The sequence below is a fragment of the Engraulis encrasicolus genome, chromosome 5, assembly GCF_034702125.1.
Source record: "Engraulis encrasicolus isolate BLACKSEA-1 chromosome 5, IST_EnEncr_1.0, whole genome shotgun sequence".
NCBI lineage: Eukaryota > Metazoa > Chordata > Actinopteri > Clupeiformes > Engraulidae > Engraulis > Engraulis encrasicolus.
In genome coordinates, this window is record NC_085861.1 from 21,965,503 (window position 1) to 21,981,104 (window position 15,602).

General features: G+C 43.3%; 3 protein-coding genes across 3 annotated transcripts; all 3 read left to right on the top strand.

Moving 5' to 3' along the window:
- The first annotated feature begins 337 nt into the window (after positions 1 to 337).
- Positions 338 to 3,511, top strand: LOC134448397 (apolipoprotein A-IV-like). Its single transcript, XM_063198074.1, has 3 exons — positions 338 to 387; positions 2,668 to 2,803; positions 2,897 to 3,511. Exons 1-3 carry the CDS (start codon positions 348 to 350, stop codon positions 3,471 to 3,473), a joined length of 753 nt encoding a protein of 250 aa, XP_063054144.1. The 5' UTR covers positions 338 to 347; the 3' UTR covers positions 3,474 to 3,511.
- Positions 3,512 to 7,452: 3,941 nt separating this feature from the next.
- LOC134448398 (apolipoprotein A-I-like) lies at positions 7,453 to 8,583 on the top strand. Its single transcript, XM_063198075.1, has 3 exons — positions 7,453 to 7,492; positions 7,774 to 7,909; positions 8,007 to 8,583. Exons 1-3 carry the CDS (start codon positions 7,453 to 7,455, stop codon positions 8,581 to 8,583), a joined length of 753 nt encoding a protein of 250 aa, XP_063054145.1.
- Positions 8,584 to 11,944: 3,361 nt separating this feature from the next.
- LOC134448399 (apolipoprotein A-IV-like) lies at positions 11,945 to 13,502 on the top strand. Its single transcript, XM_063198076.1, has 3 exons — positions 11,945 to 11,984; positions 12,697 to 12,832; positions 12,926 to 13,502. The coding sequence occupies exons 1-3, from the start codon at positions 11,945 to 11,947 to the stop codon at positions 13,500 to 13,502; spliced, it is 753 nt and encodes a 250-aa protein (XP_063054146.1).
- Positions 13,503 to 15,602: the final 2,100 nt, after the last annotated feature.

Consider the following 15,602-nt stretch of genomic DNA (forward strand, 5'->3'; position numbering starts at 1 on the left):
AAGAACTATGCTCTACACACAGTAGCCTACCTCGACTGAACTTCCATATTGTAAAATGATGAGGGAAGGCGTGTGACCGTGGTCTACTTCCAGCAGTGCATGGCATGCAAGACCTTTGCCTCTACAACACTACCACAGTCACTTCCCCTGAGTGTATATATACACAGACAAACCATAACCAAGCTAACACAACTACAGACAACAAACGGTGACAGAAGACACTCAGAGGTAAGTTAGGATACATGTCCTGAACATCTGAAAATGAGCTTTATTTTAGACATTTGAATTTAGAAGGTAATCAAAGTGACTAATGATTTCATTTTTTTTCCAAAAAAAGAATACTGAAAATGAAGGTCTTTGTGCTCCTCGCTTTTGTCGCGTTCACTGGTAAGCTGTATTCTTCTGTTAAAATGTTAACATTTCTTAATTTGATGATGTAATGCCTCATGTCATTGTAGCCGAGTGCCCCGCCTACGAAGTCGGCACGGTATTTCCGCAGCGCAGCGCACCTGCATTCAGCCAATTACCTTAATTACAGCGACTGCTTAAAAGCAGCTTGCTTTCCTGTCGTGTATGGCCTGACTTTCACTACGTTTCCTTTTGACTGTGCCGTGGGTTGCCGGCAGGTAAGCGCAGTCTCTCTATGCACATTGTATGTTTTAAAGAGTAACTTTTTAACCACTGATCTTATGATTCGGTAGGCATCTGTGGCTGGCTGGTGAGGTCCTTGCGTATGCGCTGCGGGCTATCGTGTTGACGACTGAGCAGCATTCGGGTTCAGGTGTGTTTTGAGTCTCTCTCTCTTCTGGCCCCCTTTGTTACTCTTCTTCCTGCGTTCCTCCTCGGCCAAGATCTTATCCAGCAGCTCCGTGAAGAACTCCATCCTGCCGACTACGCCAAAATGTAACCGGGGTAACTATGACCCCGGTTGACCTTGGTTGACCTTGTAGCACGACCACGCCACCCCGAAGGGAAAATTGTAAATACCACCAACTGACCACTCTAGTTGGTTTCACCCCTGACACAGAATATGCACTTAATAGCACACAGGTTCGTACAATGAATAAAGGCAGCAGAGACACAATGCTCAAGTTCAAATGGTTGGATATTTATTTATAGAGTAATGCTGGAAGAGGAAGACGAGGCTGGAAGGCAATTTGATTAGTGCAAAATATATATTTTTATTACAATTTATTCTCAGCATTAACCATTAATATAAAAAGGTGTGATTACTATTTACTGAATAAAATGGCTATGTGTGTGCAATTTAGCTTAGGCTTACTGTGATGTTGAGGCCTATCAACAAGGTGGTCCGATCGCCAGAGGAGAGACCCAAGTTAACACCCGAGACCTGTGGTGAAAAATACTCACACTTGCATACACACACACTGCAAGTCGTATCCACACCGACTGCAAACGCACGGTTGAAAGGTGAACACTACAAACAAGCCCACTAAGCATGCAGTCAACTATAAAGACAGTCGGGCTGACAGGGAAAACCCAGAAAAGCCCGCACTCCAGTGGACCTGGACCAGTCCTGCGATAGGGCAACAACAGCGACCATTAAAGACCTATCAGTGTGTTGGACAAGTCACATTACAGTTGGTTAAAAACAAAAAGAAAACACAAGTACTCATGAGCGCCACAAGCACACATACCCAAGGGTAAGCTATACAGTCCAAATCTGTTCCCAAGCGCCCCCACACACTAGAAACAGAAGCTACCAGAGCATCACTCATCGGGGGATGTGCGCATCAGAAACAAAAGAAAACAAACAGAATGTGGACAAGTCGTAACCTTAATCATAAACAAAAAGTGGCAAAACAGCAGCGGCACGAAGCAGCACAAGTCTTTCCTATAAAAACAAAGTCATGATTAGACCGAGGCTTCTTTAAATTAAAATGGTTACTTGCTCCATCATTAATATCTTAATTACCTTGCCTCCGGAATACCAAAACTAAATCAGTTTCGTTCGGTCATCACACCATGTCGCACCCTCCTGTTAAGGAAGGCCAACAATATTAAAATTAAGACAAGCGACAGGAATAAAAGAGTAGAGAGAGAGAGAGAGAGAGAGAGAGAGTCAAAACACACCTGAACCCGAATGCTGCTCAGTAGTCAACACGATAGCCCACAGCGCATACGCGAGGACCTCACCAGCCAGCCACAGACGCCTACCAAAGCATAAGATCAGTGGTTAAAAGTTACTCTTTAAAACATACAATGTGCATAGAGAGACTGCGCTTACCTGCCGGCAACCCACGGCACAGTCAAAAGGAAACGTAGTGAAAGTCAGGCCATACACGACAGGAAAGCAAGCTGCTTTTAAGCAGTCGCTGTAATTAAGGTAATTGGCTGAATGCAGGTGCGCTGCGCTGCGGAAATACCGTGCCGACTTCGTAGGCGGGGCACTCGGCTACAATTTCTTAATTTGATGATGTAATGCCTCATGTCATAATACACCTTAACAGTTCTTTATACAGTATATGATCTAGAATATGATGCGTAAATGTAACTTTGTCAAGTGAAAAGGATAAAAATGAGATCATTCACAACAATATCCTTACATTATTAGTCATTAAATCCTAGCCAACTGCTACTACATCTCCTGCTCAACTGTATTTTTCTTTAACTTATCATTTATCTTTTTTACCATTGCGACCACAGGCTGCAACGCAGAAGCAACTCATCTACAGCTTGATCAGCTGACAGATGCATTCTGGAATTATGTTGCCCAGGCAACCCAGACCGCAGAGGACACCATGCAGATGATCAGAACATCTGAATTTGGGCAGGAAGTGAAGTAAGTCAGTATGATGAGATTGAAAAATGTTCATCCAATTAACATCCAATCATTGAGATCACAGCTAATGACAATATCATATTTCTCTGACAGCACTAGACTCACAGAGAGTGCAGATGTTGCCAGCAAGTACGCAGTCACCCTCCAAAGCCAGATGACCCCTCTGGCTCAAGACGTTATGGCAAAGATCACCAACGAGGCTGAGGTGCTCAAGGAGCGTCTGACACAGGACCTTGCCACCGTTCAGGGGAAGCTGGAGCCTTATGCTGATGACATGAGAGTCCAGGTTCTGCAGAGGGTGGAGGATCTGAAGGTTGCCGTGGCTCCCTTTGCTGAGTCCCTGGACTCTGAGTCCCTGAAGACCACCCTGCTCCAGAAGAGTGAGGAGCTGAAGGGAAGTCTGGAGAAGAGCGTGCAGGAGCTGCAGTCCCAGCTGGGCCCCTACACCGAGGAGCTCAGGCAGAAGGTGGACCAGCACCTGCAGGAGTTCCAGGTCAATGTGGCCCCCTTGGCTGCTGACCTCCAGACTCAGCTGGCCCAGAGAACCAAGATGGTCCAGCAGAGCCTGGCACCCTACGCTGAAGACCTGAAGGACAAACTGGACCCCTACGCCCAGGACCTCAGAGCACAGCTCACCTCCCTGTATGAGAGTTTCTCCAAGTCGAGCTGAATGTAATTTCATGACGGAATTGTAAAGGCATGGTTGGTAACATGATGTGTTGTATTTAAACTAATTTATTTTTCATAATAAACCACAATTTTCACAAGTTTGTGCATATATGATTTCTGTAGAGTTAAGAAGTAGTGATAGACAAAAATAAGTGATATTTACTGAACAATGGTAAAGCATATGGCTGCTGAAGAGCAGGCCTGCAAGACAGTCAAGACCACCTTCATAGAGTCAATGACAAGTCCACAAGCAGTCATGGGTAAGTGGTTAGGGCGTCAGACTTGCCGGTTGCCGGTTTGACTCCCGACCCGCCAGGTTGGTGGGGGGAGTAATTAACAAGTGCTCTTCCCCATCCTCCTCCATGACTGAGGTACCCTGAACATGTTACCGTCCCGCCGCACTGCTCCATTGGGGTGTCATTGGGGGCTGCCCCCTTGCACGGGTGAAGCATAAATGCAATTTTGTTGTGTGCAATGTGCAGTGAACACTTGTGTGCTGCAGAGTGCTGTGTCGCAATGACAATGGGAGTTGCAGTTTCCCAGTTGGGCTTTCACTTTCACTTCACAACAGGACATGTAGAAACCGAGTCCAGACCGAGTCTGAGCCAAGACCAAGTGTGTTTACATCAATTAAAATGATGAATGGCAATAATATGAGCGTTTTTGAAGCACACACACAGGCTGTGCACATGAAAATCATGTTAATGGTTTATCAAGTTCCACTCTGGAATATTTGATGGGCATTGTTTAAAATACAGCCTCTACCGAGAACCGGGAACAGGTAGAAGAACTTAATACAGATGGCAATATCTTGGTGCCTTTACATACTGATTGGGCAGATGCGACAGGTTGAATGGGTTATCATGGCAGTTCCATCTTTGTAGGTCAAGGAAGTCATGAACTTCACTCATAGTCAACTTCTGTACTGTATTGTGTATGTGCAGCGCCGCTGACAGCATTGGCTGGTCCCAAGACAAAGTCATTTTAAAGGGCCCTCTTCTCAGTACATTCAATGTAATGAGGACCCAATTGTGGGCCTCCTCTGTCCCTAAAGCTAGATTTATGCTTCGGACGCATAGCCTCTGCGTCCGTCCGTCTTCTGTCTGTGCGAGTCCACGCCCCTCACGCAGAGGCTCTGTGCCCGTCGTCGAGCGCCTCGAAAAAAATCCTAACTATCCGTCCGACGGACGCGGAGGATGCAGACAAAAAGGCGCTCTGATTGGTCGTCTCACTACTTCCTTATTCTTGTGGCAGCAGCGCAATGCCGGTAGTTTGTGAGAGCAGAGCTGTATTCTGTTTAAAAAAAACTATGTTAATGCCTTGTGTGTAAATGTGTGTAAATACACGAAGCTACAAGCTAAGTAACAAACACTACATCAGTTGAACACTCGTGGCACAATGCCTGCGGTTTTACTATCGTAGCTTCCTCCACCGAATGTAAACACACATCGGCAGAATCAACTGTTTACATGCTTGCATTTTCTGCCCGTGAAAACAGACTGAGTATGTCAAATAATGATACCAGTAGGCCTACATTGCCATTGCAGTTTGTGTGAAAATACTTAGCTAACCGGGCTAGAAAGCAACATTGCTTAATAATGACCGCAGTGCTTGCAATGAAGTGAAGGTAATCACGCAATTTCAAATGTGGCTCGCGACGAGACCTCGGACCTCGCAGAGCTCGCAGATGCAGGAATACAAAGTTGGTTCGTGGCCACTCCTACGCGACTTTTCACGCTCGCAGTTGCTGAAGTCTAATCTGACCTTAAGCCCGGGGCAACAGACCGGCTTCCCTATGTATATGACATAGCAGGGGTGCTCAAAAACTGTCCATATTTTTCAATCAGTGTTTCCACAATTACTGGGATATTTGATTTAAGATGTCATACACCAATTGATCACATTTTGTGCACAAGTTGGTCATATAATTGCAACCTCAATATGGTAAACAATTTTCTTGCACAAAGCCAGGCAAAAAAAGCAAAGTGGAAACTGTAATTTTGAATTATACTCATGGCAAAGTCTTGAAAAGTCTTTGCTAGAAATGAGAGGAAGGGACTGGGAGACCAGACAATAATACAACACACACTGCCTTGCACACATTTTGCCCAATTGCTGTTCATACAGTATGCTTACAGTTTTGCAAAGAAAACTCAGTTCCACTCTCAGTTCAATCTGACAGGGAGATGCAAAACATAACATCTCTATTCTCAGTCATACATGTCCTGGTCGTAAAAATAGCAAGCTGTAGAGTACCCATATTTAACTCATTTCGCTAGAAGACATTTCATCTTTTATACAAAAAGCTTGACGTCTGGCATAACTTTGGCCCTTCTGATCAGGATAAAATAAATGTATTAAAATAATGATAACCAAACGAGATTACAAGGGCAGGTCTTGTACAATACAGTACATTGTATTGACAAATGTTATTTGTGTTTCATATACTTTGTAATAAATCATTGTCAGACAAGGGAAGAGAGCTTCCCTTCACACATCTCCTTCTTTCCGATCTTTAAGATCTTCATTTGAATCCTGTAGCAAAGGGTAGTAGAGTTCCCCAGCTGGAACTCAAAACTGGACCTTCTGGGGTGGTAAACTGAGGCTCTCACCGCTACACCACAGAGCCAGGCGTGTCAGTGTGACAGTCAGAACACACTCTAAAACCTAGTGATGGTCACTCCATCACAAATCCCCATTTTCTTTTAAAACGTGTAGACCTACCCTACACTGTTCGTTCAGTGACACAATGTTTGAAAACAAGACAGCCGGAGACGTATTGAAGTAAAACTGTTTCAAGTTCAGTATCCTATTAGCTACTTTTATGGTTGTTATGTGACATGGGGAATTAGTGTTTTTCAGATAATAACAACGGGCACAGCTTGAGCCTATTATAAAGTTAGGCCTAACGTTTCAGATGCGATGATGACCTATTATAGATGCTATATCAACATTACTTATTCAGTGTCAAAGTATTAGGTTTTAGTGAAGTGGATGAGGTGTCCACCAAAATAAAATATTGAAATCCACATTATTGCGCTGTAGACAGCCATACATGTAGTGTCACAGGTGACCTATATTATGCAGTCTGTAATCTCATGCTAACGCGTCATCCACACGCCGTGTCATCTCATGCCAAATATATAAGTAGAATGTGGAGCAAAGGCCATCGCCTGCAATGGAATTTCTCAGACTTTCCTCACAGATAACTCTTTCTTATCAGGGATTTTGGGTACCGTGTATGGCAGAGGAAATGTCTCAACACCGGAGAACACTGAAAACTAACATAAACATGAATCTGGACCAGGTATGCTTGGCCTTATTTTCTTAAAGCTCCCATTATATGTATTTTAAACAAGCCACACACCCAACCCAACATTTTGTCCTACGTTACTATGAGAGTTAATGTAAGTGATATGTTACCATGCCTCTTGCTCAAGACATTAATACATAATACCTTCATGAGCTAACATGGATAATAATTTGGATTCAACTTAGATTATCCTATTGGATGTGTTGTTGGGATTTTGTTTTATAACGTTCACAAGTATAATTTTAATAACCTCAGTGAAGAAAAAACTATGCGCATCCCATGCAATTTATGGTTCCCAAGGGGGGCCCGGACCCCAGGTTAAGAACTATGCTCTACACACAGTAGCCTACCTCGGCTGAACTTCCATGCTATAAAATGATGTGGGAAGGCGTGTGACCATGGTCTACTTCCAGCAGTGCATGGCATGCAAGACCTTTGCCTCTACAACACAACCGCAGTCATTTCCCCTGAGTGTATATATACGCAGACAAACCATAACCAAGTTAACACAATCTACAGACAACAAACGGTGACAGAAGACACTCAGAGGTAAGTTAGGATACATGTCCTGAACATCTTAAAATGAGCTTTATTTTAGACGTTTGAATTTAGAAGGTAATCAAAGTGACTAATGATTTCAATTTTTTCCAAAAGCAGAATACTGAAAATGAAGGTCTTTGTGCTCCTCGCTTTTCTCACGCTCACTGGTAAGCTGTTTTCTTCTGCTAAAATTTTAACATTTCTTCATTTGATGATGTAATGTATGCCTCATGTCATAATACACCTTAACAGTTCTTTATACAGTATATGATCTAGAATATGATGCGTAAATTTAACTTTATCAAGTGAAAAGGATAAAAATGAGATCATTCACGACAATATCCTTACATTATTAGTCATTAAATCCTAACCAACTGCTACTACATCTCCTGTTCAACTGTATTTTTCTTTAGCTTATCATTTATCTTTTTTACCGTTGCGACCACAGGCTGCAACGCAGAAGCACCTCATCTACAGCTTGATCAGCTGACAGATTCATTCTGGAATTATGTTGCCCAGGCAACCCAGACCGCAGAAGACACCATGCAGATGATCAGAACATCTGAATTTGGGCAGGAAGTGAAGTAAGTCAGTATGATAAGATTAAAAATACGGTATATATCCAATAAACATCCAATCATTGAGATCGCAGCTAATGACAATATCATATTTCTCTGACAGTACTAGACTCACGGAGAGTGCAGATGTTGCCAGCAAGTACGCAGTCACCCTCCGAAACCAGATGACCCCTCTGGCTCAAGACGTTATGGCAAAGATCACCAACGAGGCTGAGGTGCTGAAGGAGCGTCTGACACAAGACCTTGCCACCATTCAGGAGGAACTGGAGCCTTATGCTGATGACATGAGAGTCCAGGTTCTGCAGAGGGTGGAGGATCTGAAGGTTGCCGTTGCTGCCTATGCTGAGTCCCTGGACTCTGAGTCCCTGAAGACCACCCTGCTCCAGAAGAGTGAGGAGCTGAAGGGAAGTCTGGAGAAGAGCGTACAGGAGCTGCAGTCCCAGCTGGGCCCCTACACAGAGGAGCTCAGGCAGAAGGTGGACCAGCACCTGCAGGAGTTCCAGGCCAATGTGACCCCCTTGGCTGCTGACCTCCAGACCCAGCTGACCCAGAGAACCAAGATGATCCAGCAGAGCCTGGCACCCTACGCTGAAGACCTGAAGGACAAACTGGACCCCTACGCCCAGGACCTCAGAGCACAGCTCACCTCCCTGTATGAGAGTTTCTCCAAGACTAGCTAACTGTGATTTTATGATGGATTTCTAAAGGCATGGTTGGTAACATGATGTGTTGTATTTAAACTAATTTATTGTTGTATAATAAACCACTGTTTTCCTAAGTTTGTGTATGTCTGATTTCTGTAGAGTTAAGAAGCAGTGATATTGTAGAGAACGAAGGTGATATTTACTGAACGACATATGGTTGCTGAAAAGCAGGACTGCAAGTCAAGCCCACCTTCATAGTCCATGACAAGTCCAAGACCAGGACTACTGTAGAAGAAACAAAGTCAAGACCAATACTGTGTCTCAGATGCTCTTGTGCACTTCGGTCACCATGTTTCAGTGCGTAGTTAATATTAATATGCCATATGCACTAAAACATGAACACTGAAGTGCACAAGTGCACCATTTGAGATCAAGCATGAGTCTGATCCTAGACCAAGTGTGTGTAAATTAATGAAAACTATGAATGGCAATAACGTGAGCGTTTGAAGTACACACACAGGCAGTGCACATGAAAATCATGTTATTGGTTTATCAAGTTCCACTCTGGAATATTTGAGGCATTGTTACAATCTAAATACAGAATCTACCGAGAACCGGGAACAGGTAGAAAACCTTAATACAGAAAGCAATACCTTGGTGCCTTTATATACAGTACCTAATTGGGCAGATGTGACAGGTTGACGACAGTTCAATATTTTCAGATCAAGGAGGTCATGAACTTCACTATAGTCACCTTCTGTGTGCATCATGTATGTGACAAACACAGCAGGGGTGCTTCGATCTGTGTCTCAAAAGCTGTCAATATTTTTCAATCAGTGTTTCCATAACTACTATTTGATTTAAGATGTCCAACATCAATTGAGTATATTTTGCGCAGCAGGCAGTCATATAATGGCAAGTTTAATATGATAAACTATTTTCTTGCACAAAGCAAGGCAAAAAAGCAAAGTGGCAACTGTAATTTTGAATAATACTCACGGCAAAGTCTTGAAAAGTCTTTGCTAGAAATGAGAGGAAGGGAGTGGGAGACAAGACTTTAATCCAACACATATTGCCTTGCACAAATTTTGCCCAATTGCTGTTCCTACAAAATGTTTACAGTTTTGCAAAGAAAACTCAGTTCTACCATGAAAGACTGGATAGACCAAGTTAAGTTTCAGACATTTATTGAAACACTTAAGTATGCAATAGTGATTCTCTTTGGCGTATGCCCCCGCCTACTTAGATTGATTCACATGAAGAGGGCGCATATCCTGCCGATGGATTAGGCAGGGAGGCGAGAGTCTACCCCCCCCCTTCACAGGATGGGGACTAACTGGTGACGGTGGCTGGAGGTGGTGGCATCCGCACAGAGTAATGAGAGGACCATCGACCTAGGACTGTGATGAGTAGAGCGGACGCTCTCAGCATCCTCGTGGTGGCAAGGCAGAAGAGAAGATGGCGGACTGCGTCGAAAGCAGGGACGCCTTGCGGGGCCTCCTCATGGGATGAGGACTGGCCAGTGATGGCGGCTGAAGGGGAGGTGGTGGGAGCGTCAACACCTGCGTACTCTAGTCAGCGGAAGAGCAGAGATAGACAGAGGGTTTATGAATGAGCGGGAAGGCTTCCTATTGGCTGTAGGTAAATGAATGATAATGCAAAGGAAAGGGTATGCCTAAGAACTAGAACAGTGATTGGTTGGTTAATGCAAGAGAATAAATGAGCCGCATAGCGTCTCATATTCCTGGCAGAACTTAACGCCTTACAGCTTACATTTCCACTCTCAGTTCAATCTGACAGGGAGATACTAAACATAACATCTATATTCTCAGTCATACATGTCCTGGTAGTAAAAAGAGAGAGCTGTAGAGTACCCAGATTGAACTCATTTTGCTGGAAGACATTTAATCATTTATACAAAAAGCTTGACTGGCATAACTTTGGCCGTTCTGATCAGGATAAAATAAATGTATTAATATAATGATAACCAAACGAGATTAGAAGGGCAGGTCTTGTACAATACAGTACATTGTATTGAAAAATGTTATTTGTGTTTTAGTTCATATACATTGGAATAAATCATTGTCCGAAAAAGGAAGAGCGTCCCTTCACACATCTCCTCTTTCCAATCTTTAAGATCTTCTTTTAAATCCTCATTTGCTTTTACAATGTGTACCCTACACTGTTCCTTCAGTGACACAATGTTTGAAAACAAGACAGCCAGAGACGTATTGAGGTAAACCTCTTACAAGTTCAGTATCATATTAGTTACTTTTATGGCTGTTATGTGACATGGGGAAATAGTGTTTTAAGATAAAAAATATAAAGTTAGACCTAACGTTTTAGATGCAATGATGGCCTATTGATAACATTTCAACATTACTTATTCAGTGTGTCAAAGTATTAGGTTTTAGTGAAGTGGATGAGGTGTCCACCGAAATAAAATATTGAAACTCACATTATTGCGCTGTAGACAGCCATACATGTAGTGTCACAAGTGACCTATATTATGTAGTCTGTAATCTCATGCTAACGCGTCATCCACACGCCGTGTCATCTCATGCCAAATATATAAGTAGAATGTGGAGCAAAGGCCATCGCCTACAATGGAATTTCTCAGACTTTCCTCAACGATAACTCCTTCTTATCAGGGATTTGGGGTACCATATATGGCACAAGAAATGTCTCAACACCAGAGAAAAATAACAACTAACATAAACATGAATCTAGACCAGTTATGTTGAGCCTTATTTTCTTAAAGCTCCCATTATCTGTATTTGAGACAAGCCACAAACCCAACCCAACAGTCTATCCGTACATTACTATGAGAAGTAATGTAAGTGATGAGTAACCATGAATCTTGCTTGAGACAATAATGAATACCTTCATGAGATAACATGGGAAAAACATTATAAATTGGATTGATTTTAGGTTATCCTGTTGGATGTGTTGTTGGGATTCTGTTTTATAACGTTCACAAGTATAATTTTACTAACCTCAGCAAAGAAGAAATTCTGCACTTCCCATGCAATCTATGGTGCCCCAGGGGGGCCCGGACCCCAGGTTAAGAACTATGCTCTACACACAGTAGCCTACCTCGACTGAACTTCCATGCTATAAAATGATGTGGGAAGGCGTGTGACCGTGGTCTACTTCCAGCAGTGCATGGCATGCAAGACCTTTGCCTGTACAACACAACCACAGTCACTTCCCCTGAGTGTATATATACGCAGACAAACCATAACCAAGTTAACACAATCTACAGACAACAAAACGGTGACAGAAGACACTCAGAGGTAAGTTAGGATACATGTCTGGAACATCTGAAAATGAGCTTTATTTTAGACGTTCAAAGTGACTAATGATTTCATTTTTATCCAAAAACAGAATACTGAAAATGAAGGTCTTTGTGCTGCTCGCTTTTGTCGCATTCACTGGTAAGATATGTACCTACTCTTGCCACAATTCTCAGAGGTGGAACGTAACTAAGTATGTTTTACTTCGTTACTGTACTTAAGTAGTTTTTTCTGTAATTTGTACTTACTTGAGTAAAAAATGCAGACTTTTACTTTTACTCAGTTAAATTTTTTGACAATTACTTGTACTTTCTACTCCTTACATTTCTAGAAGAAGACTTAGTTACTAGTTACATTTATCCTAGGTTTTTCTGTTGTGTTTCGTGGATATTTGAGTAGCCTCAGCTGCGGGCAGGGAGGCGGGACCAAGCCCATCTTCCAAACAGACACCCAGACAGAAAAGATACTTTAAACAAAATTAACAGGACTCCAAAGTCTTGTTCAAACAGAACCGAAAACCGTTGCAGAAACTTTTTTTCTATTGGATCAAGTAGGCAGACATGGAGAAAGATAGCCAATGTGCAAGTACTTGTAGGCCTACTTTTGTACTCAAAAAGTACACACAACTTCAGTACTTCTTCCACCTCTGACAATTTTACACAGTGCACATTTAACAATTATTTTTATATGATCTAGAATATGATGTGAAAATGTAACTTTGCCATGTGAAAAGATCCTCATTCATGACAATATTACATTATTAGTCAATAATTAGCCTACTGCTACTACCTCTCCTGCTCAACTGTATTTTTTCTGTAACTTATTATTTCTCTTTTTTCCATTGCGACCACAGGCTGCAACGCAGAAGCATCTCATCTACAGCTCGATCAGCTGACAGATGCATTCTGGAATTATGTTGCCCAGGCAACCCAGACAGCAGAGGATACCATGCAGATGATCAGAACATCTGAATTTGGGCAGGAAGTGAAGTAAGTCAGTATGATGAGGTTGAAAAATGTTCATCCAATTAACATCTAATCATTGAGATCGCAGCTAATGACAATATCATATTTCTCTGACAGCACTAGACTCACGGAGAGTGCAGATGTTGCCAGCAAGTACGCAGTCACCCTCCAAAACCAGATGACCCCTCTGGCCCAAGACGTCATGGCAAAGATCACCAACGAGGCTGAGGTGCTCAAGGAGCGTCTGACCCAGGACCTTGCCACAGTTCAGGGGGAACTGGAACCTTATGCCAATGACATGAGAGTCCAGGTTCTGCAGAGGGTGGAGGATCTGAAGGTTGCTGTGGCTCCCTTTGCTGAGTCTCTGGACTCTGAGTCCCTGAAAACCACCCTGTTCCAGAAGAGTGAGGAGCTGAAGGGAAGTCTGGAGAAGAGCGTGCAGGAGCTGCAGTCCCAGCTGGGCCCCTACACCGAGGAGCTCAGGCAGAAGGTGGACCAGCACCTGCAGGAGTTCCAGGCCAGTGTGGCCCCCTTGACTGCTGACCTCCAGACCCAGCTGACCCAGAGAACCAAGATGATCCAGCAGAGCCTGGCACCCTACGCTGAAGACCTGAAGGACAAACTGGACCCCTATGCCCAGGGCCTCAGAGCACAGCTTACCTCCCTGTTTGAGAGTTTCTCCAAGACTAGCTAAATCACCCTTGCTAATTAAGATGTAGTTGGTAACATTATTTATTGTATTTACATTTTCATACATTTGAAATAAAACGGAATTTTCATAATGTTTTGTTTGTCTGTATGATATGTTAAGTGTGGGGAGGTAGACATAGAAGCTACGGAGAATGCACTACTCAGAGGTAAAGGGAATGCAGAAACTGTTTTTTGTTTGCTTTTTGGCAAACCCACATACAGTAGTAAGTTGATTTTTATTTGTTGGGGGGATTTCAACCTATTTATTATCTTTTTGCATTTATCTACTGGTTACACTAGGGGGTGCCACATCACGGTCATGTTTTTCTGCCTGCCTGTGTGCACGAATGTGCAGTGTGTGTTTGTGTGTGTGTGTGTGTGTGTGTGTGTGTGTGTGTGTGTGTGTGTGTGTGTGTGTGTGTGTGTGTGTGTGTGTGTGTGTGTGTGTGTGTGTGTGTGTGTGTGTGTGTGTGTGTGTGTGTGTGATTGTCTGTCATGGGAAGGATCAAAGTTGAGCTCCAACAGTAAAAGTGCACTCTGACCCTAAGCAAGTCAGCCGATACCTCAAGCAGTGGAAAACAATCAGATACAGTAACAGCCCATCCAGGTAGACTTTTCCTCAGTGGTAGTACAGTAAATGCACACCATATGTATGAGATGCATACAGCGGTCTAGTAGGTTACTTTGTAAAAAACATAATGTTGTCGCTAGAGATGTACAGGATCCAAGATCCGGTTCCGGATCCGGCAGGATAATAGGGTTTTTCAGACTATCCGGATCCGGCAGGATCTTAAGCACTGGATCCGGTATGCGGCAGTTACCTAAAAATCAGGATCTGGGGCATCTCTACTTTTTGCGTAGCCTAGGCTTTTCAGTCAGTCTTTCACAACCCTAATCGCTGCGTGTGCGAGTTGGCTATGTGTTTCAACTCTTTCGTAGGATCCGGTATCCGGTTCCGGATCCGGCAGGATCTTAAGCAGTGGACCCGGTATCCGGCAGGATCCTAAAAATCAGGATCCGGTGCATCTCTAGTTGTCGCACCGCTTGTCAAATAAAATAGCGTATAAAATTGTGAAGTTCTGAGGGTGTGAAAATTACTCCACAACCAAGGGGGCCCTGAAGCCCAACCCTCGATATTTACATTCTGCCATCGTGCTATACTCAGGGGTAAAACATTTGGGCCCCATGAAAGATTCAAATTTTGGGCCCCCAAAATGACAAATTATGTTATCAGCATCCTTCCAGGGCTCTGTCAGAGCTGTCGGGCCCTTAGAATCTGTAACACCTTTCCCCCCCTCGCGGCACCCATGGCTATACTGTATGTCGCACAATTGTATTGTATTTTTTTAGAGGAACAAATCCCCGAAACCCCCAACAATGACATAGGGTCTCTGTCTTAAAACCCTGAAGCAACACCCATGGATGGGGGGGTTTCTAGCTGTTTGGCCCAGGGGCCCATGGACTCATAATCTGTCCCCGTAGGTCGTTAAAGCATCCAAAACATTACAGCTAGCTGGGGTCAAACTGTAAGACCTCCATATAAGGATCCTCTAACTCAGTGTTTCTCAACCTTTTTTTAGGCGAGGCACCCTTTCAATTCATGAAAAATTTCAAGGCACCCCAAACCAACAAGCCGTAACATGGCATCGCATCCGATACCACACAAGCTTAGAAAAGTAGCACATTTGGAGACGTCACACGACCTACGTTCGAAGTTGCAGCTGACTGGGGCGACCTATATTTACTTTATTGTGCGTAAATGGCAGATGAAAGATTCCACTGACTAGCATTAACTTATCAATTTAGAATTTTTTGTATTATATATTACATAATTTATTTATCAGCCATGTTTCTGCGGCACCCCTGACGGGGGCCTGCGGCACCCCAGGGTGCCTCGGCACCCCTGTTGAGAAACGCTGGCCTAACTCAGTTAAGTCGCCAGCCAAGTATTACCAATGATACACCCAAAGTTGATATAATTTATTCTTAAAATTACATTCCTCTCAGTGCTCACAAAACATGAAACCTTCACCTGCTAAAATGCCCCTCTAACTTGTTCACTAATAAGATATTATAATTTACCGAGCACTAGTTTGTTTTGGAG